The 27,968-nt window shown below is 36.3% G+C and overlaps 2 protein-coding genes across 2 annotated transcripts in view; both read right to left on the bottom strand.

Moving 5' to 3' along the window:
• BTBD9 (BTB domain containing 9) overlaps positions 1-17,424 on the bottom strand; it is a 117,475-nt gene extending 100,051 nt beyond the window's left edge. Inside the window, exons 1-6 of the mRNA XM_032185080.1 lie at positions 17,357-17,424; positions 15,670-15,822; positions 9,429-9,639; positions 7,915-8,278; positions 5,893-6,157; positions 3,379-3,598 (exon numbers count right to left, since the gene is read on the bottom strand). Coding sequence (XP_032040971.1) covers positions 3,379-3,598; positions 5,893-6,157; positions 7,915-8,278; positions 9,429-9,639; positions 15,670-15,751 — 1,142 coding nt within the window. The 5' untranslated portion in view covers positions 15,752-15,822; positions 17,357-17,424. The remainder of the gene's footprint in view (positions 1-3,378; positions 3,599-5,892; positions 6,158-7,914; positions 8,279-9,428; positions 9,640-15,669; positions 15,823-17,356) is intronic.
• A 1,327-nt stretch (positions 17,425-18,751) lies between these two features.
• GLO1 (glyoxalase I) lies at positions 18,752-26,964 on the bottom strand. Its single transcript, XM_032184718.1, has 6 exons — positions 26,845-26,964; positions 26,036-26,118; positions 24,348-24,488; positions 23,514-23,581; positions 22,346-22,435; positions 18,752-20,993 (listed from the first exon to the last, which is right to left on the bottom strand). Exons 1-6 carry the CDS (start codon positions 26,923-26,925, stop codon positions 20,905-20,907), a joined length of 552 nt encoding a protein of 183 aa, XP_032040609.1. The 5' UTR covers positions 26,926-26,964; the 3' UTR covers positions 18,752-20,904.
• Positions 26,965-27,968: the final 1,004 nt, after the last annotated feature.

Genomic DNA, 27,968 nt, shown 5'->3' on the forward strand with positions numbered 1-27,968 from the left:
ACCCTCACCTCTCAAAAAATGCAATCAAAACTTTCAAATTCAGTCATGTTTAGCCATAAAATACTAATTTGTATTCTTTCTTCACAGAATAAATCTAAAACACCAGTGATGAAGGTATTTCTATTGCCATATGAATGAAGAAAATCCAAAAAGATTTAGCAAATTGAAATGTTTTACTTGAAGAGGACTATTTTACTTTGTGGCATAATCTTTTTCTCACTTAAGCTCTTCTTGACCACTTTTGACCATCCCAGCTGTTTATGATACATTGTTAAGCCAGTGATGCATCATTTATACACCCCAAAATTACCTCATCAAAAATAAAAACAAAAAATATCTACAACACAATGTGTGTTCCTCTTGTTTATATTTACTTTCAATTACTAATCTTCCCCTCTCCTCCCCCCCCCCCCCACGGGGGCTTAGAGTGGCGGTTGCCTCACGTATTATGTTTTAAACTCTCCTCTAGATAACATTTAGTTTCAATTTATGCACCTAGAAAGGTCTTTAAGATGTCAATTCATAATCAGCTTTCACATCCATAGTAATCAGATGCGTAATACTCACAACCCATATAAACACACTGTGTTTCAGCAACATGATTATTACCAGCCTGTGTATACTTGACCAAACTACGTTTCAGCATTTCAGAGTTTGAGCAGTGAGATCCAAAAGACTTTTCTACGTACTGTGTGATGAGAATTTAGAGTTCTCACACCACTATCACCAGAATAATGTACATTTGTAACCAATATACAAAATTTCTTTTTCTTTTTTTTTTTTTTTTTTTTGGGGGGGGGGGTCAAGGTTCTAAGCAAACAAAAATTATCTAAAAAATGCCTTATCTATTCTTAAAGATGGCTATTTTTTTTGCAGATAATTTGTACAGCTAGTCTCCTTTGCACTTTTATATCTAAGATTCATCTGTTAATAACACCTCTAAATTATAGATGCAAAACATGCAAGTATGTATTTATTTTTATTACGAATGTACACTATATAAAGATATCCAATAGGCTAAAGCTTTACAGAGACAGTTGAAGTTAATGAGTAGTTTAAAAAGATGTTCAACAAGAAGCCACAGTAAACTTGTACAGTTGCTGAAACATCTCCTTAAGAAGGATATTTATGTATCCCATGAGAAAGATGTAGATGAGAGGCTGGCAATTCTCAAAAAAAAAAAAAAAAAAAGGTTGGAAGGGATCTCTAGAATTTTTCCCAACCCTACAGCCAAAGCAATGCCAAACAGCGTGGGTTACTTACAGTCTTGGCTGGTTAATTTCTGCATACATGTAAGGACTGACATCCAGAACTTCTCTGTGCAAACCCTTCCCAAGTTTAACTACCCTCATTATGATTTTTTTTCCTAATGTTTAATAGGAATTTCCCTCACTGCTGCTCGTGTCCACTGCCTTTTCTCAGCACACAGTTGTGAGAAGAGCCTAGCCCTATATTCCTATATTAAAAAGGTGAAGACAGCAATAACATCCCTCCTCTTCTTCTCAAAATGGAAGAAGTTCTCTCAGGATCTCCTTGTACATCACATGCTCAAACCCTTATCATCTTGGTGCCCTTCTGCTGGACTCACTCCAGTATATTAACAATATACTGGACACAGCCCACAATTGGACACTACTATACATGCTTCCTTTTGCATTTATCTTAAGACAGTTGAGCTACTGGAAGAAAACAACAACAAACACACAAAAAAGACAATTCAGGTATCCTACCTAATAAGAAGCAAGAGAAAGCCCAATAAGAGATTTACCACAGGGGAAAAAAAAAAAAAAAAAAAAACGAACAACCACACAGGATAACACAAACTAGATATGAAATCAGTAAGCCACTGTAGCCTCAGTATTTTATGAAGACAAAAAGAAGTTCATCTTGTCCAACTCTGCCACCAACAATGGTTTGCTCTACAAAGTTCAGAGGTGTCACGTGACACTAAGCAGCAGGGGAAAAAAAAAAAAAAAGCCACCCTTTATAAGTTTTCCAAAGGCTTTTTCCTTTGTTTTATCAGCTGCTAGCTGATATATGCCTTGCAGATGAGGGGCATCTTACCAGTTACAAGCTTTCTGAAAATTGCAAGAGAACTACTCATTATTAATGGCTCTAATATTTTTTAAAATTTTATTAAATACTTGGTTTTCTTAGTTGATCTTCTGTGACAAATAGTTTAATATTGTGTGAAGTTGTACCTTGGGCCTTTGAAAGTTCAATTTTCAGTCTTTCCAAAAGGAAAAGAGAAGTGCAAGTTTCAGCTGAACTGAATCAGAACTTCAAATAAATAAATCGCTGTAAGTTAATGCAGCTTGTTTTGAATGATTAATAACTGTAATTCATATTTTAAATAAATTTTAATTTACAAAAAAAGTAAAAATAAAAATCTGTAGAATGCCTCCTGTTCTAAAATAACACAGCTTAGTTAAGAAAACAAAATATAACTGTTTTGCAATTCTAAACTGTTAATTTGAAATTACAAAAAAATCAACCTCTTATCAGAAAGGTGGTAAAGTATAGGTGGTAAAGTATAAATAGTTTCGGCTTTTGTTTTCATTTAAATAGAAAACTGCTTATAAATACCTGCATGAGATGTCTTCTAAATTGCAAAATTTTTGTGATGGCATGTTATAAAATGAATATATTGCTTTTGTGAGATAAAAAGAGCCTTGAAATATTCTTTTTGCTACTTAAATAGTCATTCATTTGTTGAAGTACACATAATTTGATCTTTCATGCGTCCCATAATAACCTAAAGAAGCTGAGCATAAATTGGCTAAGGCATCCATGATAATTCATACTTCACCAGTTCCACTACAAAGTGGCTTTTACTAACTACTGCAGTTAGCAGGCAAAATCTATTCTAAATAATTTTTTATTCTCTGATTTATTGTTGAAAATATGGTATTTCTTAACAATTTTGATATTGAAAAACTTTAAACAAACATTCTTTTAGTGTCTAGGACATAATATCTGAAAATATTCTGCAAAAGAATTAGAGTTAAGTGGCATGAATTAGAGCTAGTGGATATTAAATGGCAAATAGAAAAGCAAATTAAAGGTGTTAATTAAAGTATTATTAATTAAAACTATTTAAACAATGTAAGCTTTCAATAGTGATATAAAATATTTAATGAGAACACTGAGAACACACTGAAGTATTACGAGACACTTTAGTCTTGCAAAATAAAGTCTGTAGTGTAACTAAAACTCTATTTAAAAACCAGCCTTTTCAAATAAAACCTGTCACTGCCATCTTCAACACTGTATCATGCTGTTTCTATAAAACATTTATGAATAATTTGCATTTATATGTTATCAAAAAAAAAAAAAAAAAAGCATCACCTTCCTTTTTTATGTTAGCTTGGCACCTACCGACTATCTCTGTCCCACAGCAGTATTCGTATGTGGTTGATTATTGATGGCTGGCCTAGTTTAATTTCAATACCAGAACGGCAGTCATCATCGATTGGGTGTCGAGAAAAGCCATGATCCAAGTCATAGTTCTGAGTGTCCCCATCTAATAAAGCAGACTTCAGCTCCCCTTTTACAACCTGGGCTCCATACTTCATTGTTGCGATATTTTCTCCTGGTACTAAGAAGAAACAGAAATAACTGCTTAGTACTTATACTCTCATCATGCAAATCAGATCTTCTGAACATCAACTGTATTAGGTCGGAATGAAGATTTATTGCCCGTATCGTTTCTCCAATGCTGGCTACAAACACATGCTCAAGGAAAGAAGAAAAAAACAGAGCCAGTGCAAAGTAAAACCTCCCCTGTAAATCCATTGCTTCCAGCACTCCACAGCTCAGTTTCCAGCCAAGAATAGTATACTTCACAAATTATTTTCACTGCCTTAATAAAAGCTGTTTTATTTTACAATCCTATAACGTAGAATTATGACCACAACGTAATTATACATTTTGAAAACACATTTTAGAATTTTTTGTTCTTCCATTTAATTTGATGCCACCTAGTCCTTGCATGGTAAAAGTAGTGATCATTTACTACTACATAGTCCCTATATGCTTAGTGCCTTTCATGATTTTACAGAATTCTTGCATGCCTTCCTTAGTCAACTGTCACTTTCCTTCTGGTTTGAAATTTTGGGTCTATTTAGCTTCTCTCATAGTAAGCCTTTCACTACACCTCTCATCACATTTGATCCCTTTTTTGATCCCCTTCTCTCTCTCTCTCTCTCTTTTTTTTTTGGGGGGGGGGGGGAAGGGGAGAGGAAGAAGGGAGGACAGTAGGGGGAAAAGGAAACTAAAACCACATTAAAGACATGGAGGAATTATGAATGTGCAGAGAGGTATAGCTGACGGAATACGCAGAGTGGTATACAGAGTATATCTCAAGCTATTTTGGTATCTATACAAGCTCCCAGTACTCTGCAAAGCTAAATGAACCTGACCAAAAGACTAGTAAAGTTTATGTGAAATTTCCTACTGGCTTCTTAGGCTTTGAACTAACACATTAAAGCAAGCCTTTTATGCCTGCATTTCAGAGTAATAAACATGTTTATCCTAGAAACAAATCTCCCATCAAGACAACTGGGGATAACAATCCCTAACTCTACTACAAAACACCACACTGATGAAACACCCTGTTAAAAAGACATTGTTAACACTTTTGTTTCAGGACAGAACCTGGAAGCCAGGATCTCAGTGTTAAAAAATTAAATAAATGAAACTCTGCCCTGAACTTGAAGCACGTTGGGAAGAGAAGTATGAATTCTAACAGAATGTTATTTCTGTTATCTAAAGAACAGGATTTGAGGTGATAAAACTTTAACTGTATTTTATTACTACTACATAAAAACATCAAATGCACTAATATACAACTATGAAATTGCAAGTAACCATCAATGTTTCCACAAACAGAGAAAGTCCCAAGAGTTTGAACTAGTATTAAAACAACATAGAAATTCAATTCTTTATAAAGCTGTGATTTTGACAAAGCTAGAAATTCTGAGATTAGGAACACATTATTGAGATGTAAGGAAGCAGAAAAAGAAGTCAGGAGACACCATTTAACTTTATAAAATTTATCTAATAGACTGTCAACAGACGTCCCATACCATAGGATTTTTACAGTATCCTAATATTAACTCAGATTTTTAAATATTAATATCTAACTTCTAAGGGAAGATGCAGTGCTAAAAAATCAGTTCTCTTTTTCAGGGCTCATCCTGAATGACTGACAGACTACAGTGCAGGCTGTCAAAGAATATTTAATGCTATTCTTTGTTGTGGGACAAATACTTTCTATACATCCCATGTTGTATGCAAAGTAATAGTACTTTTAAAAAGCTCAGCATCACATATTCCTGTTGAATTAATAGACAGCATGGATAAGAAGTCAAACAAAAGGCTTCTCATGCTTTTTATACTTCCCTTACACAATTTGGAAGACCTTTTTAGATTATTTGGGCAAATACATAAAAAATAACAGAAAAATCAAAAACACTGGAGAAAAGATGTATGAAAATTTTAATGACCTAGAAAACAAGTCAGCATCAACATAAAATCATTGAAATTCCATACAGCCCACAGCCAAAGCATTCTTGTTTATTGTTTTTGCAAAGGATTTTCTATTAAAATACTATTTCCTCAAGGAAAATACATTTTTATAACAATGTACATGTTTGAGCAATACCCAAGGCAAAAAAAAAAAAAAAGAAAATATGCTGACTAATGTTATTTCCTATTTGAGGAACAACAAAGTCAAGAATGTTACATAACAAGACATTTCATTACGCAAGCCTTTTAAAAACATACAGCAATAGGCAAAAACTCAAAGAACACATTAACCACATCATCCAGACAACTATAGTCCATCAATCACTAAATAAGAGAGAAGAAGAAAAAAAAAAAGATGCTTACTTAACATGCCCCTGTAGTTGAGGTCCATGTCCCGACTCTCAGAACGAATCTTAATGGCATCTAGGATGGCATCTGGTGACAACAGTCCAGAAGGTCTTACAACATTTAGCAGTTCTGTTAGACTCATTAGTGGCAAACGCACGGCTTGCATAATTTCAGCATGGTTTTCCTTGGGGTTATGTTTACACCAATTCATCAAGGCTTGGAAAATATCCTTCTCAGGAGCTGCAAAAGAGTCCCTCAATACAATACTTAGAAGAGCAGCCTGGAAAAGAAATCAAACAAAAAACAGCTGTATTTTAAGATACTTTATTTATTTATTTTTAAAATTTAATGGATCATTTATCTTGTACTTATTAAAAAGGCGTGACTACTTGAAACAGTAAGCCCACAATAGAACAATAAGTCCCTAAAAATTCCTGAATTTGAATCTTGTTTCTCAGATTCAAAATACACAAACACACAGACACAAAAACATTTTATTAGTCTATAGTAACTGCACTAACAGAACTCCTCAACTAGACTTAATCTTCAGTTTCAGTACTGCATTTATGGCTTGTTTTAGTTTCTTATGTATATATTAAGAAATAATACTAATCCACTATGAGAAATAAGACAAAGGAAAAACTATTCAAATCAATTTTATTCCAACTTAAATTAAGGTATATAATTTAATATATGATAATTAGGAATATAAGAACTCATTCGGGGGTTTAGTAGTATGGTTCAAAGCATTCCTTTAAGCTTAGGCTGACTAAGGTAACAGATGCAAAAAATCAGCTGTGGCTTGGAGTCACCTTTTTAAACTATTTTAACTACCTGAGCTTTTTTTTTTTTCCCTGCCCCTCTCTCCTGGGACCAACTTGGTATCATCAAGTAAAAACCTGACTGACCCTTATTCATACAAATAACCAACAAATAGTATAATGAGAACAAAAAGAACTGAATGGTTTTTGATTTTCATTTAGCAAGCACAATAATTAAGGAGTCTGCCTCAGAAAAGGACAAGTCTCTCTTACATCTCTTACATGCCAGGATTGGCTGTGATAAAGATTTTAGAAAGTACATGTTTCCTAATAAATGACATCTGCTTTTTTTTTTTTTTTTTTTTTTAATTGAAAATATTTAATTGAAAATATACTCTCAGAGCTCAGATTTAATAAACTGCATGTGACAGAATACAGCAGGGGAAATGTATCTTTTCCCTACACAGCTAGTAAGTTAGTCAGCAGAGCAGAATGTCTTGTACTTGTTCAGGGAACAGACCCATCACAGCTTTTCCACTAATACTTATAACACTTTCTTCTTTTTAAAAATAAAATTAAACTATCATTCATTCAAGATGCTCTGCTGCTTCACCACTTGAAAACACTTTACCACTATTATATCCAGCTCAAAGGCTATTCCAGAGCAAGTGGAAAAATTCAGTAGCATAGGATCACCTGACTCCAGCAAATATTTATGCATCTAACAAGAATAAATACTACATATAAAAAACAACAGCAAAACCCACACCCTACAACACCATCTTATTACATGATATCAGAACTTGACAATGATAAATCATACCAACCCCCACGAAACTCTAGCTTACACTGTAGGAAATCACCCATCACAGAGACTGCCTGTATCAAGAAATTAACAGAATGGAATACCTTCTGCTATCTTATCTTTACTTAATAACCACAAGATTATTCAGAAACCAAGTGATATTACTTCAAGGACTGATTAAAACCAAGAAGATAAGATTAAGTTACCTGTTCCCACTTAGTAAAATATTCTCATATTTAGCTATACTGACTTGTCAGAATTAAGTACCTAAAAAGTTCAGAAAAGGTCATCAGGATTTTCACCTCACCTTGCCTTGAATACTTCCAACTGCTTCAATTTCACTAGTATAACGTGTCACCTGTTATCAAACCTATAAGCTTGTATTTTATACCCCCATTAGTATTTTATCAAGAAGTGTATACAGATTAAAATTAACATTCCTGGGAAAAAAAATACGAACAAAAGATATACCTTAGAAAGTGACAGGAAGCCTTCACTGGAGAGCACCTCCTGGGCATTTCTATCCATGAACATACAGCACATAAAAGTTAATTTTGGAAGAGAATAAAGACTAGCAACATCAAACGTCATACAGACATTCTGAATATTAAGTATGGTGCAAAGATACTCAGATGTGGAATCTTCCAGTTCTGGAAACCCATATTTATGTGCCAGGCTTAGGAAGTCTAGGAGAACTTCCTCTTTCTCATCTCGTAGTGTAGCACGACCAGTGTAAATATACTTCAATAGCATGGTAAATGCTTCTGCAGTGGTGTCCTGAAGAGGAATTTCTGCTTCAGGCTGAGATTCTCTCATTCCACCATACAATAATGCTCTATAAGAAAGATAAAATTTGAGAAACTTATATCCTGATAATATCTGCATGACTAACAAAGAAAAAAAAAAACAGATAAAAATAGAAAGAGAAAGAAAATGACAAGTTACAACAGAGGGGATGGAATGGAGATGCACATTAAGAAACTACAAAAGAAAAAGCCTTATGCTTGGCATTTAAAGTGCAGTTCTACTCTGAAAGCAGCTGCACAGGAACAGAATAATAGCCTAATGCATCATGCTTTTATCCTAGAGAACACTTGCTCTATCTCTGTTTTGAGCAATAGTTCACAAAGCAGAAATTCAGTTACCATTTAGCTAGAATTATTTTGTTGCAGATTTGTTTTTTTAATATAGTGCTATCAGTGTTAAAGAAAAAAAATGCAGAAAAAAACAAGTGAAACAATGAGTTCATCACCATAAAAACATTGACAGATTACAGTAAGGAATAAAGGATCAAAAATCCTAAGATTTGCTAAAACCAACACATGGCAACCCTGATGATGTCCTGAATCTTGAGAAAAATAAAAAAATAATAATAAAAAAAAAATGTGGGTATGCTGAATTGTTTTAAGTGTGATACACAGTTTGAAAACAATTTGCATTCAGTCTTGGTTTAGTTATTAACTTATCCCTCTGACAAAACTAACAGGAAAAAGATCATCAGGAAGTGTATCTAATTCCATTTAGATTGAAAAATGCCCAGCTCTTTAAAAAAGCTGGTTTAGTACTATTCCTAGTTTACAAATAAATATTCTAACCTGAATCAACCAGACCTTTTTAAATACTTAATTTAAATGTGTCAAAAGTAAACTTTCTAATTAATGTATTTCACAGAAGCATGCTATCCATGCTCTGAGAAATCAAAACAATTTTACCGTAGAATTTTCTGTTCCAGAAGTTACCTTTCTCTTGAATTTGTGAAAATAACTTCAAAGTCCAATTTAATGAAGGTCAAAAGAATAACATCATGACATGGTATTTATCTTTTTATATCTGGACACAATGATTTGAAGTGCTTGGAAACATTCACAGAGAAAAGGTCACACTCAATGGACAGATGATTACATGCTGAAAAGTTCATAGAGAAACAATGTTTATCTTATCTGCATGAAAATTTCCTGCGAGCCTGCCAAAAAGCTGTACTTCACCTGAAATAATGGCACCTAGCAGCCAGGATCACTCTGTGTGCTGGAAAACGTTTCTTTTCCACTATAAAGGTAACGTCGCTATATTCTTCCCCATTCATCAGAGCACCGATATGCTCTGACAGAATGTGAACATGGTCAATCTCACCCACAGCTGTGTAAGGACGAAGTGGATGGCTGTTACTCATCTTTGAGGGATGGGGATATTGGTAGCCTGAAGAGAAAAAGAAAACAACTATGAATATAAAGAGCACAAATATTTAGAAATGGCAAAGACCAAGCTGCAATTATGAAAAAGTGTAAGTTCCCATTTATTACAATGAAAATGAAACAAAGAGGTTTTCAATTGAAGTTCATTTATGACAGGACTTAGTGCAGCTTGAATCAACAATTCTGTTCATAAAAAAAAAAAATAAAAAAAATTCAGAGAATTCCATCACCTTGCTCTTTTGTCAAGCCATTTACTTAAAAAAAAAAACTTCCAAAAATGAATTAAAAATTAATTTAATTAAAAATTAAACAATTTTAATTGCAATTACCATTAGAAACCAATTTTTGTCTGAATTAAAATGCACATAATTAAAGAGAAATAAATTATTTGACCAATTAATCTTAGTCTTAACTCTGAAGTCTCTACTAAAATCAGTGAGTTTATAATAAGTAAAATTTATAAACTAGCAGTGTTTATAACCCATTCTTGCAGAACTGGGAGAAAATGAAGAATTGGGGATAACTTGTAACTATTAATGGATGAAGTCTGTCAAAAAGCAAAGCTTTACAATGTACATTTTTCTTATTCTTTCTACTCAGTTTTCTTGATGCCTTCTTGATCTCTTAAAGAAAATTAAACCAATTAAACCTCAAATACCTCTCAGTTATAAATGTAGGAAACTTTACTAATTTATAAAACAATACAATTCTATGGAATTATTTTGCTGCTACTTAATTCACAAGAGGTTTTAGTCTTGATGTTATTTTTGGCTTATTTCTGCAACCTTTCTGCAGGCTTTCCACAGACGCAATGGCAAGAGTATCCACAGGAGAATTTAGGTCTTAAATCAGCTTCTATTATTATACCTCAGATTCCTTTTAAATAAAAAGGTTACCTGTTTCAGGTAATAACCACCTGTATTTTCAGTGACACTTTCTGTGCTCCAGTGACTGACCACTTTTCAAAACGGGCATATACTTAGTGCTGAAGAAAGACAGTGTGCAGGAAAATGAACACATACCCTGAACACAGCTAACGCATTAAGTGAAAAACTCATGACAGGAATGCATTTTTAGCTGTATTTTAAAAGTATAATTAGAAAATACACATCTGTCCCCAGTCACTCCTATGGAAGAAGGAAAGGGAAATAGATGTACATGTATATAGGGTTAAATATTATTTGCACCTCCATAACACCTGGAAACACCTAACCCAAAATCAAGATACCATGGAAACACCATCCCGAAGAGCTCTAAACTAAACCAGAAAAAGCAGTAGAAAGTCAGACTGGAGAAAAATACAGCATACTAAATAGCTGATACAGATGACAGCCAGAGTAGGAGCAGACCTCAGCTTTCCTCAGGCTCCCTCTGCAATTTGAAGCTGCACGCCCATGGAGACATCACAGTGCAAAACCAGCACTGCACCTGAGAAGCCATCTAACCATGATAACACAACAACACTGCAGGAAGTTACTCTGCTATCTAACATACAAGTAAATTAGGTGGGATTTTTTAATTGTTTTGTGTGTTTGTTTTTTCTCCTGTCATAACAACAGATTGTCTGTACTGGTTTGCACTGATTTGCACTGGTTAAATTAGCTAAGGCAACACTGTAATGAACACATTTACACAACAGATCCACTTCCAGCAATGTTTGCTTGTATCAAGCAAGATTAATTTAATTCACATCAATCGAGCTGCAACTAGCAACAGCCTTTATCACAACATAATTATGTGAGAGTTTAGAGGCTACACTGAAATTTAAATGCCCTCAAAATGCAAAACCTTTTACTACAATAAAGGAGCAAACAAAAGAATACATTTGGTACTCAGTTGCAAATCTAAAGCCTCCATAGTCCTTCAAGACTTCTGTACCTTACAAGTCTGTAATTGCTGTTCTTGATCTTCATTGTTATGCACAATAGCCAGGCAATCCAATTACATGCGAGTTACATGCACATTATCAAGCAAAATGTACTCTCTCTCTTTTGCTAGTTCCACTTCTGATTAATTAGGGAAATTCATTTAAGACACTTAAGGTACATTTGGGTTTTAAAATCTATTTTACTTCCACTTACTCTACAGTCTAATTTATTGCTGTCTTCATTCACCCTTTTTTTTTTTTTCTGTAAAATTAAGACCAGATACTGTCTGAGAGACTACAAAAAATGCAGGAAAACCATTAGTTGCACACTAACTTTGCCTGCTGTAGCTGTGGATGTTGTCATGTGCCAAAAGGGTGAAAAGTTCAAGGGAAAACTGTTCCCATTTCAGGTAAACAAATAAATAAAATCAAAAGAACACTTCTCTCCCAAGAGTATATAACCCTACCTCTAAACAAAAATACACAAGAATAAGTGCGCCAAGTCTGAACCAGGGACACTTGCTAATAATCCCACGATGACAGTCTTTATGAACACGGAGACCTGGGACTAGATCAAGTGATGAAAGCAGAAATTGAGAAGTCCTTTTGTGTCAGCTGCAAGACAAGTTTGTTTCACAGATGTTCAACACTCTCCAAATTGTTGGTATTATTCTGAATTACCAGTTTCAAACTGGTCACTGGGAATATGGGACTCAAACAGTGGCTATGAGCCTCTGGCTGAGGAACCTTTCAAATGCTTGAGTGACCCAAACGGTTGAAAACTGGCAAGTCTATGAAAGCTGTGTACGTGACTTAGATGCTTTTGGTGGGTAACACTAGTATGAGGAAGAATTAAAATTCATTTACTCAGCCTACTACAAATTTCTATTGCAAGTTTCACCTGCAAAGCAAGCAACACTGTGAGAGCAGTCATGTCTTCAAAATGTAGAACTAAATAGTACATGACTCCAGAGCTTCCCAGCCTGGATTACTTAGCGGTATTAATTCAGTCAACTCTTGAAGCCATCTGCACAATTCTCATTTGAGGAAGTAAATAGTAATATACTGGTTTGGTTGTGGCAAATTGCTATGAGCTCATCGCTTACCTGTAGAGCTAAATATTACAACCAGCAATTCAAAGTTTTAAATAGAATAAAAAAAGGCAGAAGCTGCCTGCAGCTTAGCAAAACCCTTTATGATGATCTCTCTGGCATCTTCTATAATCATTTACACCCCAATCAGAGAATTCAGGTATTTGCTCTTCCCAGTGGTCAAAGAAGAACATTTAACTAACTGCAGATAAAAGGCTAAGCCATTTACAAATGTCCTGCCAGCACCATAACCTATTTCCAGTAGCTATTAAAAGCTAATCAGATGGTTCAGGAATCAGCTGCTGCAGCTTTGTTCATGCCACAGAAATAAGTATAGCATTCTCCTCGGTAAATCTGAGGAGCTATTAAATCTGCACCAATCTTAAATGGTGCCTGTGAAGTCAGTAAGGTATAACCTCTGCTATCCAAACCCAAATGGAAGAGCCTCTTCTTGGTTGCCATCTTCAATAGTAAGACTATGTAATAAATACTGGGCCACATTTTTCACAATGCAATATTATATACAGCGTGTCAACGTTAGAAAAAACTCTTTTCAGTAAATGATCTGTAACATGTTATAGCATACAATAACGTGAGCTACAAAATGCAGCAACGAAAAAAAACACAGTGACTTCTTTACTAAACTACTCTTGAACCAGAACTGCGATAAAGATCAGCACTAAGTCACTTTCCCGCCCCATTTGGGCTGTTACAAAAGACAGCCCTCTGCAACACAGTGCTGCTTTCATTGAAAAAAAAAAAAAAAAAAAAAAAAAAGGGAAGAAATGATTTTATACAGCACAGAAAAGGGCATTTAAGAAATTGTCCATGAATAAGTTGGAATTTTTTATTTTATATATAAAACAGTAAAGAAATATATGTAAGTAATATACCTACTGGAAGTTTATAGAAAAAATCTACAGAAAACAAAATAGCAAGTAGACAGAAAAAATGACAGAATAGAAAGTGTTATGAAATAAATCTGGATTATAAACACAGAGAAAATAATTATACCCCTGAAAAACAATTCCTTTATCACCTATACCTACATAATACAGTTCTTGTTGGAATTACACAAAGGAATTTTTTTTTAAATATAAAACTCTTACACTGCTATTGTTTCTAGAAATAGGAATCGTGACAGTTCTGAGCTGATTCATTCCTTCATAAAGTACTCTGCTATGTTTTAACAAAGTTCCAGGGGGGGGAAAAAAAAAAAAAACAACAAAAAAAACACACTATTTTAATCACAATTTCTACAAACTATTTTTGTTCTCAGTAGTTCAGGTGCAACAAACTAACATCTCAGGAAAAAGTTTGTTGTTGTTTGTACATATTACAATATAGAGTGAGGAAAACACAAGTAAATACTTAGACACTGTCAGAACCCTTGCTACAGAAGCTCCTTTGTACTTCTGAATAACAGTAACAATGGTGACCGATTGAAAAATGTAACAAAAAGGGGAAAAAAAAAAGTTCTAAAAGTAAAACTGTTCTGGTTGAAGGACACAGAGGTTGGGAAGAATTCTAAGTTTGCTCTTGTGAAGTGTTCACAAGCACCAAGAGTAAAACAAAGTTTTATGGTTTGATGCAAACCCATAAAACCACGAAAGCCTGGTCACCATTTCCTTCAGCTTCACAACAGGTGAAAGGATTGATATGCAATAATGTTCAGCTACAACTGTTTGGGGGATTTTTTATAGTTTTTAATTTTAATCAAGACTTTTAAAAAAGAGAAGCATTGACATTTAGAATTTAGTTACAAATATCATTAATTTACTCTGTTCCATCAAGAAAAAAGCAATTCAGTACTGCAGCACAAGCCAAATTATACATCGGAGGAAAATAGTATTTGTTCTCTAACATTAATTTTCTATACTTTTAATCCTTTTACTTCTATATAATATTTCTAATAATATGGAAGTCTTTGTTCTACAGAGCTCTGGGATTGTCCATATGAGAGTCAAGCTACCATCTACAATATGAGGCACCAGAGAAAAAAAAAAGTTACTGCTTTTATATGAATGCCTCCCTAATGTAAAAAAAAAAAAAAAAAAAAAAAAAAAAAAGAGCACTGCAAAAAAAAAAGTTTTACTCAAGATGATCTTTAAGGAGAAAGTCTTCCTCTAATTTTGAACACCATCAATTAACTGATTCTCAAATGTCCCCAATTTTCTTGATTAGGCGTTTCATAAACATAGCTCCATGGTATTTCACAGAAAGTCTTACTTGTATGTAACAGTCATAGTAACACAGAAAGAAAGAAAAAAAATGTTAAAATTTGACCTACAGCAATGCATTAGATCACATTGACTTATACATGAACAGCTCCCAGTGATAACTGCTTCAAAGCACTGAGAAAAAAAAAAAAAAAAAAAAAAAAGATACTAACTAAATCAATATATCACACTAATGCTTTTACTGGAATTGCACGGTCTGTAGGAGACCTCCACAATGCATAGTCATTAAAAAAGTAAATTCTAACTTTAATCTAAAACCATCACCACCAACAAGCTTCTTGATGTCATATTAATAACTACCTCTGCATATCTGAGGAACTGATTGGTCCTATTTATCCAATATGCGCAAATACAATAATATAATCCACGTAGCATGAATTCACAGATACAAAATAAGAAAAAACAAGTACATGGAATTTTCATAACAGTTATCACCAACCCTTCTGTTGCGAAAGAACTTTAAAAAACAGAAAAACAAAACCGTCTGATGTTAACTCTATTTACCATGTAACTCAATGACAGCATTATAAATAAAAATGTAGTACTGAAAGTGTTGTGTCTTCAGACATACGTAAACTTACGCAGTAGTCATCTGCAAGCACATTCCCGTTCTTAAGCATTGTAGTGCTAATGTTTTACTTTCTGCTCAGAAAGGTATTCCTCTGACAGAACAGCAGGAATAAGTTTAGCTATGTACAAAGAACAATATACTAGGAATGGATGATTTATTAATACACATATGAAATCAATATTAATACACATGATGTGACAGTTAAAATAGCATGTAACTAAACCCTTAAACTAAAAATCTCAAGCAAATACATCAGTACGCTCACCAGTAAAAGTCTCTGAAGATCTACAGTGGACGTAGCCTGCTGGCAGATGACCAACTTCCTGAAAATTAGGGTTCTTTGCCATTCTGAACTGATAGATTGAACACCAAGCTCATAGAAATGCTGTTCAGAAACATCCAGCTGAATACCATATTCCTGTAACAACGCATAAAATATATACCATTAAAAACAGGTAGCACACAGCTACAGCAGAAATCGACTGAAATGCACATTTCTCAGTTGAAAATTTTGTGGAAATAAATTTTAAGAATCCCTCCATTCTATGGGAAGTGCTCTAATAACATTATATCGTTATATTAGAATTATTTTTTTTATAAGTCATCATTTGATTTTTTTTTCTTTTAACTGTCACCAAAAAAAAAGGTCAGAGTTGTCATTAATTTGTTCATTGTAACGCACAAATATTTCACTAAGGCTCTTGCTGAAACATCAGCATCCCTGAGCGCAGAGTTCTACCATGTGGGTGTCCTAATTAAACTGCATCTATACAAAGCGTATCATGCACGTTTCACTCCCTACACATCCAAATCTCTATAAGTGGTCTTGCCTAGCCTAAGGTGGTGGGCAGGCTTGTTTTTTTTGTTCGCTTGGTTGGTGTTTTACACTATTTTAGGCAGTGGCAGATCCTTCTCCTGGGCAAGCCTTTATTCTTATAAACAGGAAAACAAAACTGTAGAATGAGGAAATAAACAAATGAAGCCTGTATATTTCTGTAAACAAAAACTGACGCTGTAAACAAAAAAAAGTAAACAAAACTGACACAATGTTTTTATCTCAGCAGTATGAACTATTGCTGTTATTCTCATACCTGCCAGCAGGAAAGATGAACTGTATTTAAATTGCTAACTAGATGACACCTTGACCTATGAATTTTCACATAAGAGACAGCAATCTTCTCTAAAGCGTGTTTAAGGGGAACAAGGGAAGAGAAGGAAAAAGTATTTTTAGGTAGTCTCTTGAACAGGAAAGTAACCACACCTCCATCCAGCAACTTGAAAATAGGTATGACAAAGAAGTTCTCCTATTTTTGGAGAATAACAAGGCTATGTACATATTTATTCCCATAAGTATTGTGTATTAATGAAGTGTCTTGTATTGTCAAGACGTACTCAAGAGCAAATTATGAAAACTGGGGGGGTGGGGGGGGGTTAAAAACGTAAATATCGAGGCACAATCTCTGACAGAGCAGTACACTTTGTGCACCTGAGTTACGGACTTGTCCGAAGGGACATATCAAACGCATCCGCGCTGAGGGAAGGCCCGGATTAAACCCTAAAACCCGCACCACAACACGGAGCCACGCCAGCGCAGGGCTTTGGGCAGGCTCTGCGCAGAGCGGGTAACACCCGGGTGGCCTCACTGCCTTTTGACGTGATAACGTGACAACAACCTCCCCGCCACAGGCACGGGCACGGCAGCGCCTGACCTGCCACAGGAGCCTCGCAGCACGACCCCGGCAACACCGCGCCGCGATACGCCGACCTAATTACCGAGGAGGGGGGAATAAAAAGCCAGAGCGGAGCCCTGGGAGGCGTGCGGCCGCCCGACGAGCCTCGGGGGGGGCACGGCCCCAGCCTGCGCTCCGCGCGGCCCCAGCGCTCCGCACGCAGGAGGCGCCCCCGGGCCCCGACCCGGCCCCGCCGCCCCCTTCCCCCCCCCCAGGACTCACCGGCCCCGGCACCGAGCGGGCCTCCACCCCGCCGCCGTCGTGACGCCACCGGGCGCCTTGACGTCACTTAGCAACAGCCGCCGGCCTCCTCCGTGCTGAGGCGGGGCCGCCCGCGGGGCGCATGCGCGGGGTTCGCCCGCCGCCGGGGCAGCGGGAGGGGCGCTCGGGAGACCCCCGGGCGCCTCAGGGCGCGGGCGGTAGGGTCGGGCTGCGCCCCAGAGCCTGAAGCGCCCAGATTCCACGCTTTGTTCCGTAAAAGTGAGCTTGGAAGATGTAAAAATGCCGCAGTCTGTCATCAGTGAGAGCCCCCAGCGTTTTCAGACGATTGCACGTTTAAAATCTGCACGTCGATTCTTTTCAGCCTGCTCCTGGCATTAAAGTGCACCTCCGTCTTGGCTTTCATAGCTAGCACCACTGCTTTTAAATAGTTCACAATATGTCAAGAAACAGTTGTTTTTTGTTTTTTCCCCTAATTAAAAAAAAAAAATGTACCTTGCCCACTTCATGCTATTTCTGCAATTACATCGTTTTTTGTGCTATCCTCTTTATTATTTCATTATCCATTGCATTGTTTATACTGACACATGCATATAAATTAAACTGAAGGGTCATCCCAAGATCAGCAGCCACAAGATCAGCAGCCACATCTGAAGCAAGCTTTAAGTGCTAAGCAGAGAACCTCCCTCCGACACAGCCTCCTGCTTCTCGTGGAGTTACTACTGAACTACATGTGCACACCCTTTGACTTATTCACGCAACTTACAACCTATCCCGCTTTTAATTACCGGATTCCATACAGTTTTGTCAATAGCATTTCCAGTCACACCTGCACTTTGAACTGTAATGACACAAGTCTGAGTGAAATACTTCATGTAGATAAAATATGAGCATGTAACTCCCAAGTTACACACTTGTAAAATGTAGGGATTTTCCTTGCCCAGACCTTTGTCACAAAGCTTTAGATGATATATCTGTATTGATTAAAATAAAACTAGTTTCAGACAACTTCACTTAGACTACTCTTAGCCTGTTTTATTCTACTCACCATCTAAAGCAAGATTCCGGATGGTAAGGAAATGCAGTTAGCCCTTGTGCTTCAAGTGAGTTTTACTTCATCTTAAGTTCCTATTTCAGCACACCAGCGTGAGAAGGTACATACATAAGAAAGTTTAACCATCAGAGCAGATGTAAACTGCAGACAAGTGCATGCTTTGTCTCATCTCATTGCTGTAGCTCTCCTTCTCAGCAATATTCTCATCCAACTGGCTATTGACTTCAGAAGACACCTTATCATACTAAAACTACACTACCATAGTCTTCAAATTAAGAATTCTCTTAATTGCTGCTGTAAGATATCCTGCAATATCATGTACTTTTTTTTTTTTTTTTTTTTTAAAAGTAGGGTGAGGTTTCCTGAGTCACCAGAGCCAACCTAAATTTCTGCTAAAATGAACAGCCCGATTTAATTGTTCAGGAAACTACAGAGCCTTGAACTGGCTTCTCATTTCTGCTTAATAAACTTGGTATAAAAGTAACCCAGCATTTAAGCACATCAGTGCTAATTTATTATACTGAAGTAGCCTGCCTGGGGCTGGGCACAACATCAGACATGCCACATTTGTGAGGAAGATGACTGAGACAGCTATTATGACAGCTCAGTTTCTAAGATCTCACTGCAAGCAGTGGTAACTACATTGTCCCTATCAGAAGGGCCTAACATAAGAGAAAATGAAAGAAACAACACAGAAACAAGACAGTAAACAGTCTAGGTATTACCTCTGGAAATAAAGGAGTGCAGACAGCATAAGCTGTTTACTGTTTCAGAAAACAACTACTTGGCAAACATTCAAGAACGGAGAAGATTTGTGAACAACACTTATAGGGCACTACCTATAGTGCCCTATCTACTTAAGCAGAGACCATCCACAAAATATCATACAGAAGACAATTTGAAGTATTGGGGTTGCTTTATAAAATATAGGAAACATCTTTATAGAGTTGCTGTCTACTTTCCAATAAATTTGTAGGTTTTTTTGTACATCTGTAGGGGACAGTAAACAGGGCAATGCATTTCCCATTCTCTTTTCCAACAGCTATTAAAACTCAGATGAAGCATATAATGTTTTTTACTCATTTCCAAAGGTAAACAAAATATTGTAGACTACTCTTGGACAACAATGCTTTATATTTGTCATTAATATCTAGATTAGCATAGTAGAAATCAAATGCAGTACCTTCTATACTTTTTAACTGAAAGGACAGAGAGTTACTGAATAAGTTATCAACAACTCTGCACATCGCCATTATCCTGCTAATCAAGTTACACAGTTACCTTCATTGCTGTTCTCCCACTTATTCTTCTTTTATGACCAAGTCTCTCACCCCTCAAAAAAAAAAAATCCATAAACTAAAACAAAGAGCTTTTTGTTTATCTAGGATTCAAAAACTACCAAAGTAACTTGTCATACTGCTTTAAAAGTTGTTTTGTTATTTTCATCAATGCTTTATAGTTGGAAGTGAATGGAGATGCCATTGCACAGTTGAAGACTGAGTATGAGTTAAGTGCTACTCGAACCACAGTAAATGCAGAGAGATTTTCTTGGTTTTGTTAACAGGATTTCAGAAGTCAGTATGTTTTACGCTACTCATACCAGGTGAACCATGTGAAGTAAAATGATTTGTGTAACAGATATAAATAACAGGAAAATGTAGCATTTACAAGTATAATTTCAGTAACCATCACTCAGTTAGAGAGGGCAACCAAAATGCCTACTTATAGGAAGCCATTTCAAGTATTCTTCTTCATTGCACTCCTAATACAGGACTATACACAGCACGTAAAAAGAATATAGCCCCAGACTTGCATCAAAACAAAAACTATGAACAAGTTCCTTCTAGTGTTAAAAGACACTAGAAGGACTACTGTGAGACCTCTTATATTGTCTCCCAGTCAGCAGCCAGAAGTTTAAATACAGAATTCTTTCGGGTGAACTAATCTACAAAGTTTCTTGTTCCAGGCAAGGCTGCTTAACGGTGGCCAGACTTTTCCTTTGCATAATGTAAGATTAAGACTTCCATAAACATGCTACTAAAGCAAAAAGTTAGATACTTTATTTTCTAGCATACAAGATAGGGCATGAAGCCTTCAGGATCCTTTGACTTCATTAAATTTAAAGTTTCTTTTTCTCCTTGTTGAAGATCACCAGCAGTAATGCAAGATTTTATTTTTTCTTTTAGTTTAAATCTAAAGACTCTAAAGTGAAGTGAATTTCTGGTAATCTATCTTATGAGAGTGTTTAGTTAAATATTAACATAATCAATGTTCAAGAGCAGAGTACATATTAGTGCTCTTCCAAAAGACAGTTGAGGATTCCTAGTTGGAAGCAAATTGCAGGGGCATCACGGGAAAACAAGAGGGAATTCAAGTACATTGAGGTCCAAGGGGACAGTTTTAGAGGAGACTCTGAGCATAGTTGATTCCTCTCCATTAAGCAAGAAATTCCACAAATGCTGTTGCAGATTTTCTCCACGGAACTGAAAGTGTTCATCTAAGTGAGAGTCACCATGTGTTTAGGATTCAGAATTTCAATCCAGTAGCCATCAGGATCTTGAACAAATGCAAGTCCTTTCATTTTACCTATTTGAGAAAACAAAACACCAAAGAAACAAGGTAAGACTACATAACTAAGTCTTAAATACAATAACTTCCACATTTTCTTTTTGTACTAGTTCAGAATTTGCTGTTTAAATTTGAAAACATCCAGATTAGTTTTTAATCAGTAAGATCTTTGAGTGCTGTGTTGTCAATCTGACACTCAATGAAGCTATAAAGTCACCTTGAAATCCATCTTCTGTTGACTTAAATCAATGTTCTTGCCCCTGTAAGTGTTCCTCTTTTCCTGAATTCCTTGCCCATGTAAATGTTCATATTTTCCTGAATGTATCAGGAAAACATTTTTGTGCTCTGAGATGTTTTGATACACTTTCTTGAACTGCCTTTGCTAGTAAAAAAAAAAATAAAAATAAAAAAAATCCTCTGTTCCTCTACCCTGCATTTTTCCCATGCCTGCCTCAACACTGAAGTTTTGTACAGTACTGTTTTTCAGTTGTTTGTTCCCCACACCTGACCTGGTTTACAGTACACACTTGCATCACTAGATAAGACAAATGCAGTAGTTTTAAACTGTTGGAAAAGAATACTACTCACAAAAACAGGGTCCCCAAAATCATTCTTTAACAGTTAATCAGGATAGCACAGCTTAACATGTTACCTTAGAGTGTTAAGTACCTGGTTTTAGTTATACTTCCTCTATTACCCTGTTCACTATAACAGAACCAACCTAATTCCTATTATATTCTAGTTAGAAAAACTGCTGAGAATAGGAGTTAGATTCAGTAACACAGGGAAAAAAAATAGCATTAACTTTCTCAGCCTGCCCCATAAACAGTGAATGTGAAGCCCCAAGCCTCTTCCTACTCTCTGGTACTTGCTGCATCAATTTTAATTTTTAATGTTAAAAACAGCTTTCTCTTTTTTTACCCTTATGCTTAGCTGATTCCAGGAGTTTACACCACTCACAGTCTAAGTTCCTTCTACATTCTTAGAGCTGTGAAGTGATAGAGCATTGAAGTAAAAAGCTCAAGTATCAACTCTCTCAAGGTTTATTAGGTGCTGAACAAGTAAGGGCTCTGAAACTTTAAAATCCTAGCAATATTGAGTTCAAATTTTCAAATAAGAAATCTACATTCAAGATACGGTTGCTACAGACAGACACAGAATAACATGCAAGAACAGACAAATGATATAATTCTGCACTGTCATTTTTGCCAATTGTATAAGAGGTAACAGGGGTAATTGGTTCCAGTACGTTTTAAGGAGTGACAACTACAGAGACAGATTGAGCTTTCCAGGAGGCAAAGCTACCAGACATAGTATTTTAAGAACAAGGAACAACAGCAAAATTACTTGCATTCCTGATTAAGTCTTACCATCATCTGGTTTCTTCACAAATTTCACTCCTAGTTCTTCAAACCTCTTACAAGCTTTATTGACATCAGGGACAGCAATTCCAATGTGTCCTGTGAAATGGGGTAAGAGTCAGGTACACTCTCAGCATTGCTGGGTATTTGAGAAAAAAGTTTGCTCAGCATTTCATCCTGTGCAAGAAGTTCACTTCAGATGTGACATACCTAAGGAAATTATTGCTTCCAGAAAGAAGAGCATTTCAAATTTTAACAATATTCTCCTTCAGAAAATTAGCTTTCTGACAATGCTTTTAAAATAGGACATTTGAAGTAGCTCATGTTATTTAGATGAGAATATTATCTAGAGTAGGAAAGAAATAGGATACTCAAGCTATTTTGTGTATTGCTTTTCAAGAAGGCAACCACGTAACAGGATTTTGTTGCATTTGCTCAGTTCAACAATGCAAGGCATTTATCATTAATGCTGTATTTGTAGAGACTAACAGTAGCACCATGCAAGGCCTGAATTTACAAATCAGTTCAGAAGCTTTAAATGTCAAGTGGCTAGATTGAGTATGAGACTTATTTCACAAGCCAGTGACCTTTCAAGTGCTCAAAATAAAGTCAAGCCACATGAATACTACCCTCAGTGCTACATATGAACAGAATTCTCCTTCTAGCTCAAAAGGGGTGATCAGTGCATTACTGAATAGAAATCTGAATTTAAATCAGTCTGAACATCACAATCCAATATGCAGGAGCAATTATTGCACTTAATTGAGTAGTTACTATTCATGTGATTGCTTGCCAAAAGATTAGACATATAAAAAGTGTAACTGTGGATCATTACTCTGAAACATGTTGACATATTTTCATCATCTTTCACAGTGTATCTTGCTTCTTCCAGCATGTAAAGGACAGGGATACAAGTTTCCTTATTTACCACTAGAAAAGTCTTCTCATCCACACAAGTTAAAATATTTTAAAATTTCTCAAAAAAAAACAAAACAAAACAAAACAAAGCCTACTGCATAATTTTTGCACTTTAGTTATATAGATGTTTTCTAAAAAAAAAAAAAAAAAAAAAAAACAAAAAACTTTGAAACGCCATTCTTCTCCAATACACAAGAGTAAAAATATAATGACAATAAAACAAAACATGAAAATTACAAGCACTAAACAAAAGACCTACCAAATCCTCGAGGATCCGAATTACCATTGTGATAGGACTGATTTTCATCATTTTCAGTGCCCCAGTTGCTGTAAGAAGCAATTATTATACATTGAAGAAGACCATTGAAATCAACAAGTTCTGCATGTTCAGTTTCCATGGAAGTTGTCTCTTCTAAAAACCAGAAAATTTCAATTGCTGGCTGCATTCATTAAACTATCAAGATTTTCCCAAATCATAGGTCCTAGGGAGTCTTCAAAGCAGACAAAGGGCTAATTCAGTCAGGTTCATACTCCTCACTAATATTCAGGTTCTACATTTGGATGAGTTTGAGAGACACTCCTATCTCATTCCAATTACAAAGGAGAACAAGTCTCCCTGCACTTCTGTGCAATCATTAGTAGCATTAACATAATTGCCCTGTTCATGTAAAGTGGTTTTTTTTTTTCCCATTTGTTTGTTTTGTTTTTTTTTTTTTTGACTTAATACCTCTTTTGATTAGATTTCAGAAGCAATAGTTACCCAACTATCGGGATGCTTCAGATATCCCAGAAGTTCTAACCACATCATTTTTCCTCAGTTCCATGGTATCGCTCCCCAGGGAGTATGCATATTCAGAAGAGACAGCAAATACTATTTCATGCTTACATACCACTGTTCACCCAGAAGTTTGAAAGAGCTCTATAAAGATGAAGACTAAGTCTCTAAGATCTCAGCCATATTTTAAGGCTATATAACAGTGAAGATGTTTCTACAGTAGTTACTGCATTTTCATTCAATCCAACAGGACTTACAGTCATCTGCTTCTGCAGAATCACCATTAATTAAATGTCATCTCTCACTATTAATACTTACTGTGTCAGTTCAAGTGTAGCTTTTCTAGAGAAGGTCCAAGGTGTTCTCTCAGCTTTATCTTTTGGGATATCATTTTTATCTTCGTATCCCAGGAAAAACAGCGAGAACTTCATAGTAGGGAAGTCAAATTTTTGAAGCAGTCTAAGTGGAAAAAAATACTTTGAAATAGTACCCAAAACAGATAGTCGGGTAGCCTGCAAATAAACCAGTATTCTTCCCCCATGGAAGAATTACTGCCACGATTTTTGCCTGACTGCAATCCACACCTTAAAATAGCTGTTTTGAACTATCAAGTAAAAACATTCCAGAACACATCATAAACTTCCAAAGACTAGAAGAAACAGATGCTTAAAAGCCAAGCCATCAGTAACTGGATAGCAAAATCAATACAAAGGCTTAAGTCTGAGGCCACCACTGTTACTGGTATGTATTTCCTCAGGAAGATCCTTATGTTTATAAACCACATTACAGTATCACCACAGAGTAGAAAACATTTACTTTGAAATTTACTCATGCCATGGAACTTGCTGGCACCAGACCAAGTTTACAAACACAGGCAAGTTAAAAAAAAAAAATATGGATGATTTTTTTATTATTATTATATATATATATATATATTTATTTTTTTTTTTTTTTACTATTTTCACAGATTGGTATAACCATAAAAGCCATTTCAGATGTGATAACTTAATCAACTACAAAATACCCTAGGTCGTAAAAAGCTGCTATATAAGCAGCTTATAAGGTTTATCCCTTTGCTAACAGCAAGAATTCACTCACTTTACTGTGACATATTTGATACATACACACCATTGTTCCATTGTTCTATAGAAAATTGCACAAGATAAGACTGCTAAGAGTGATCTCATATGATGCGTACAAAGTGTTGTAAGCTTCAAAGAACTTTAGACAAGACTCCACTATTTTTCCCTTATTCCTAGAAATGTTGCATACTTCAAATCATTTTTACATAGGAAGTTTGATCAGAGCAAGCAAGCAAAACACACCTAATTTATTTTTCAGCTTACCATTTAATTACTTTTTAATTTCTATCACACACCTCTTCACTAAAGTTGAGGCATTTTATTTTACCTTAGTCTGGACTGATTTCAGGATGTTTAAAAATAAACTAGAATGTTGTTTTAAAATAAACTCTTTTCATATGACAAAAACGTGCACAGTCTTAGCACAAATACCTTAGGCTACTGCAGGGCATCTGCCTCCTCACAGCGTTCTCCAAAAGGAATTCAAACCTTGTCACCAGTTTGTGTCATCCTGGACTCTTACGTTTAGAGGTGGTTCTCAGCCAACTCTGAGAACTAGCAGAAAGTTTTAAGACTTATAGCAATGACTCCTGATTATAAGCACTGTCATACAAGTTAACTGGTAACTGCAGAATCAGTGAGGGGAAAATAAGCAAGCTGTATACTGATAATTAATGACCTACTTAAGAAAAAAAAAAAAGTTCTAGCCAACACCAATTTTAGCTCATTTGTAACTTCGGCATTAATCGTGCTGTGGAAATTCTTGGAGATTGCCAGATTACCTAACTTGGCATTAGCTGATAGGCCAGCATTGTTGATGTAGTTAAAGCAATTAATATAATTACATCAAAATAACAGAAGTTTGTCTTTTCAAAAGGATAGTATGAACAAGCAAAGTTACTGTAGCATACAACTTCCACTCACGTCATTCCAAGAATTCTTGTATAAAAATCCAGCGACTTCTTAGGATCCTTTACTCTTAACATTGTCTGCTGAAACAAAAAGTCCTGGAGGGGGGAAAAAAAAGAAAAGAGTTTATATATGAAACAAATACATATTAACAAAGAAGTCAGTTAATAATTAAACTAAAAACAGCAGGTATAGAAGTAACAAATACAGTATTATATCCAGTGTAAATAAAATATTTGTTCTTGATACAACCGATGCATCTTCATATTAAATAAACATAGCTTTGTACTATAAGAAGAAAAAAAAAATGCAGACATCATTAAATATGTAAATCAGAAATATCAGAAGTTTGTAGCATTCTTATTTTTATTATTTTTTTTATGGAGCTGTACTACACATGCTCTGTTCTGCACACAGGTACGCTAGCAGTTGGTACTGGGTCTCACTGCACGCTTACGCAGAACTTAATTGAAGCTAAACTGCTAAGCTCATGATTTCATTTCACAGTTGTTGAATCTCTGTCAAGCACAACGATATTTTGGCCTACCATTCTGTAAAGGTATTTTCTCAAGCCATAGCATTACTTTATATACCAAGTGCTACTGAACAGCTAGGTGGATGAAACGCAAGTTAGATATTTTCAACACATATTCCATGCAAGGGACAGACTTAGAAGCTAAGCTTAAATACTACTACCTATTCCCCCTAATAAAACAGCCCCCAATTCTCTCCCTTGCCGCTCCCCGCCACCCTCCAAAGGGGCAGGACGCCGCCGCTACCACAGCCCCGAGTTGCCCCCCACACTCCCCAGCCGCCCGCCCCACCTTGGTGCTGGGATCCGGCTCGGAGCAGGCGCCATAGGCTGCCTCATCGCTGAGGCCGCACGGCTCTGCCGGGGCCGCCATTTTACGGAGCTGGGAGAAGGGGAGGAGAAGGGAGGATGAAGGCTGCCCGGGGGAGGCAGCGCTCCGCCCCAGAGGTGTGGCGGGGGTTCGTGCTAGGGGGGTGTCCGCGAAGGGAGGACGGGCAGGGCTTTCCCCCGCCTTATTTATTTTATTTTGCTTTGTTTTGTTTTATTTACTTATTTATTTATTTGCTTGTTTATTTATTTATGTATTAAAAAATCCCACCAGTCCCGCTTTTGAGGTAGCGGGATTGGTGGCTCTGCCGTACTAATAAACGAGTGCTTTTAAATGTTAGTCAAATTTAACCTGCAGCGTGCGGCTGGTTAATTACCGCAAATGTGGAAGCACGGGTGTTCTGCGTGGCTGTGAAGGAGCGCCCCTCTCTGGATCGCAGGCAGAGGGGACCGTAAAAGCCCCTGGGCAGGTTTACACATATAACTCCAATAAACAGTGCTTTATTCTGTAAACTCCTCCAACTGATGACACGTTAAGGTGGCTTGAAGATCTGACTTCATGCCTTTAGACTGTGAGCTTATAAATGTGTGGTTCACATATTTTAGTACTTACAGATGTCAGTTTCTGCTTTTACTGACAGAAGCTAAGGGAACATTTTGGATAGTAGTTGCTACCCGTTAGAGTTAGGTAGTACTGCTTTGGGCTAACCCGTTGACCCGTAGGTGTAAAAGATAAGAATATCCCATCTTTCAAAGCTAGGAATGGAAAACAGTTTTTTCCTTCCCGAACTGAATATTCAACATAAACTTCCACTTGTAATTAAGAAGGGGAAAAACAAACAAAGCAAAAAAACACGGCAGCACAAAAACTTTCTGTAAATCTTGTTACGTTTCTTGAGTTCAGTAAGTACACGTAGTGCATATGAAACAAATCCCTGATTTTATGATACCAAGCTGTGCAAGTCCCTTTACAGGGGCCTTTGGTGCTCTCCACAGGGAGAAGGCAGGGGCAAGGTTCAGCTCCTGGGAGCTGAGGTGCAGCTGGGGGCCCCTGAAGGGCGGCGGTGGCTGGAACCGAACCGAGCCGAG

Source organism: Aythya fuligula, chromosome 3 (genome assembly GCF_009819795.1).
Source record: "Aythya fuligula isolate bAytFul2 chromosome 3, bAytFul2.pri, whole genome shotgun sequence".
Lineage (NCBI taxonomy): Eukaryota > Metazoa > Chordata > Aves > Anseriformes > Anatidae > Aythya > Aythya fuligula.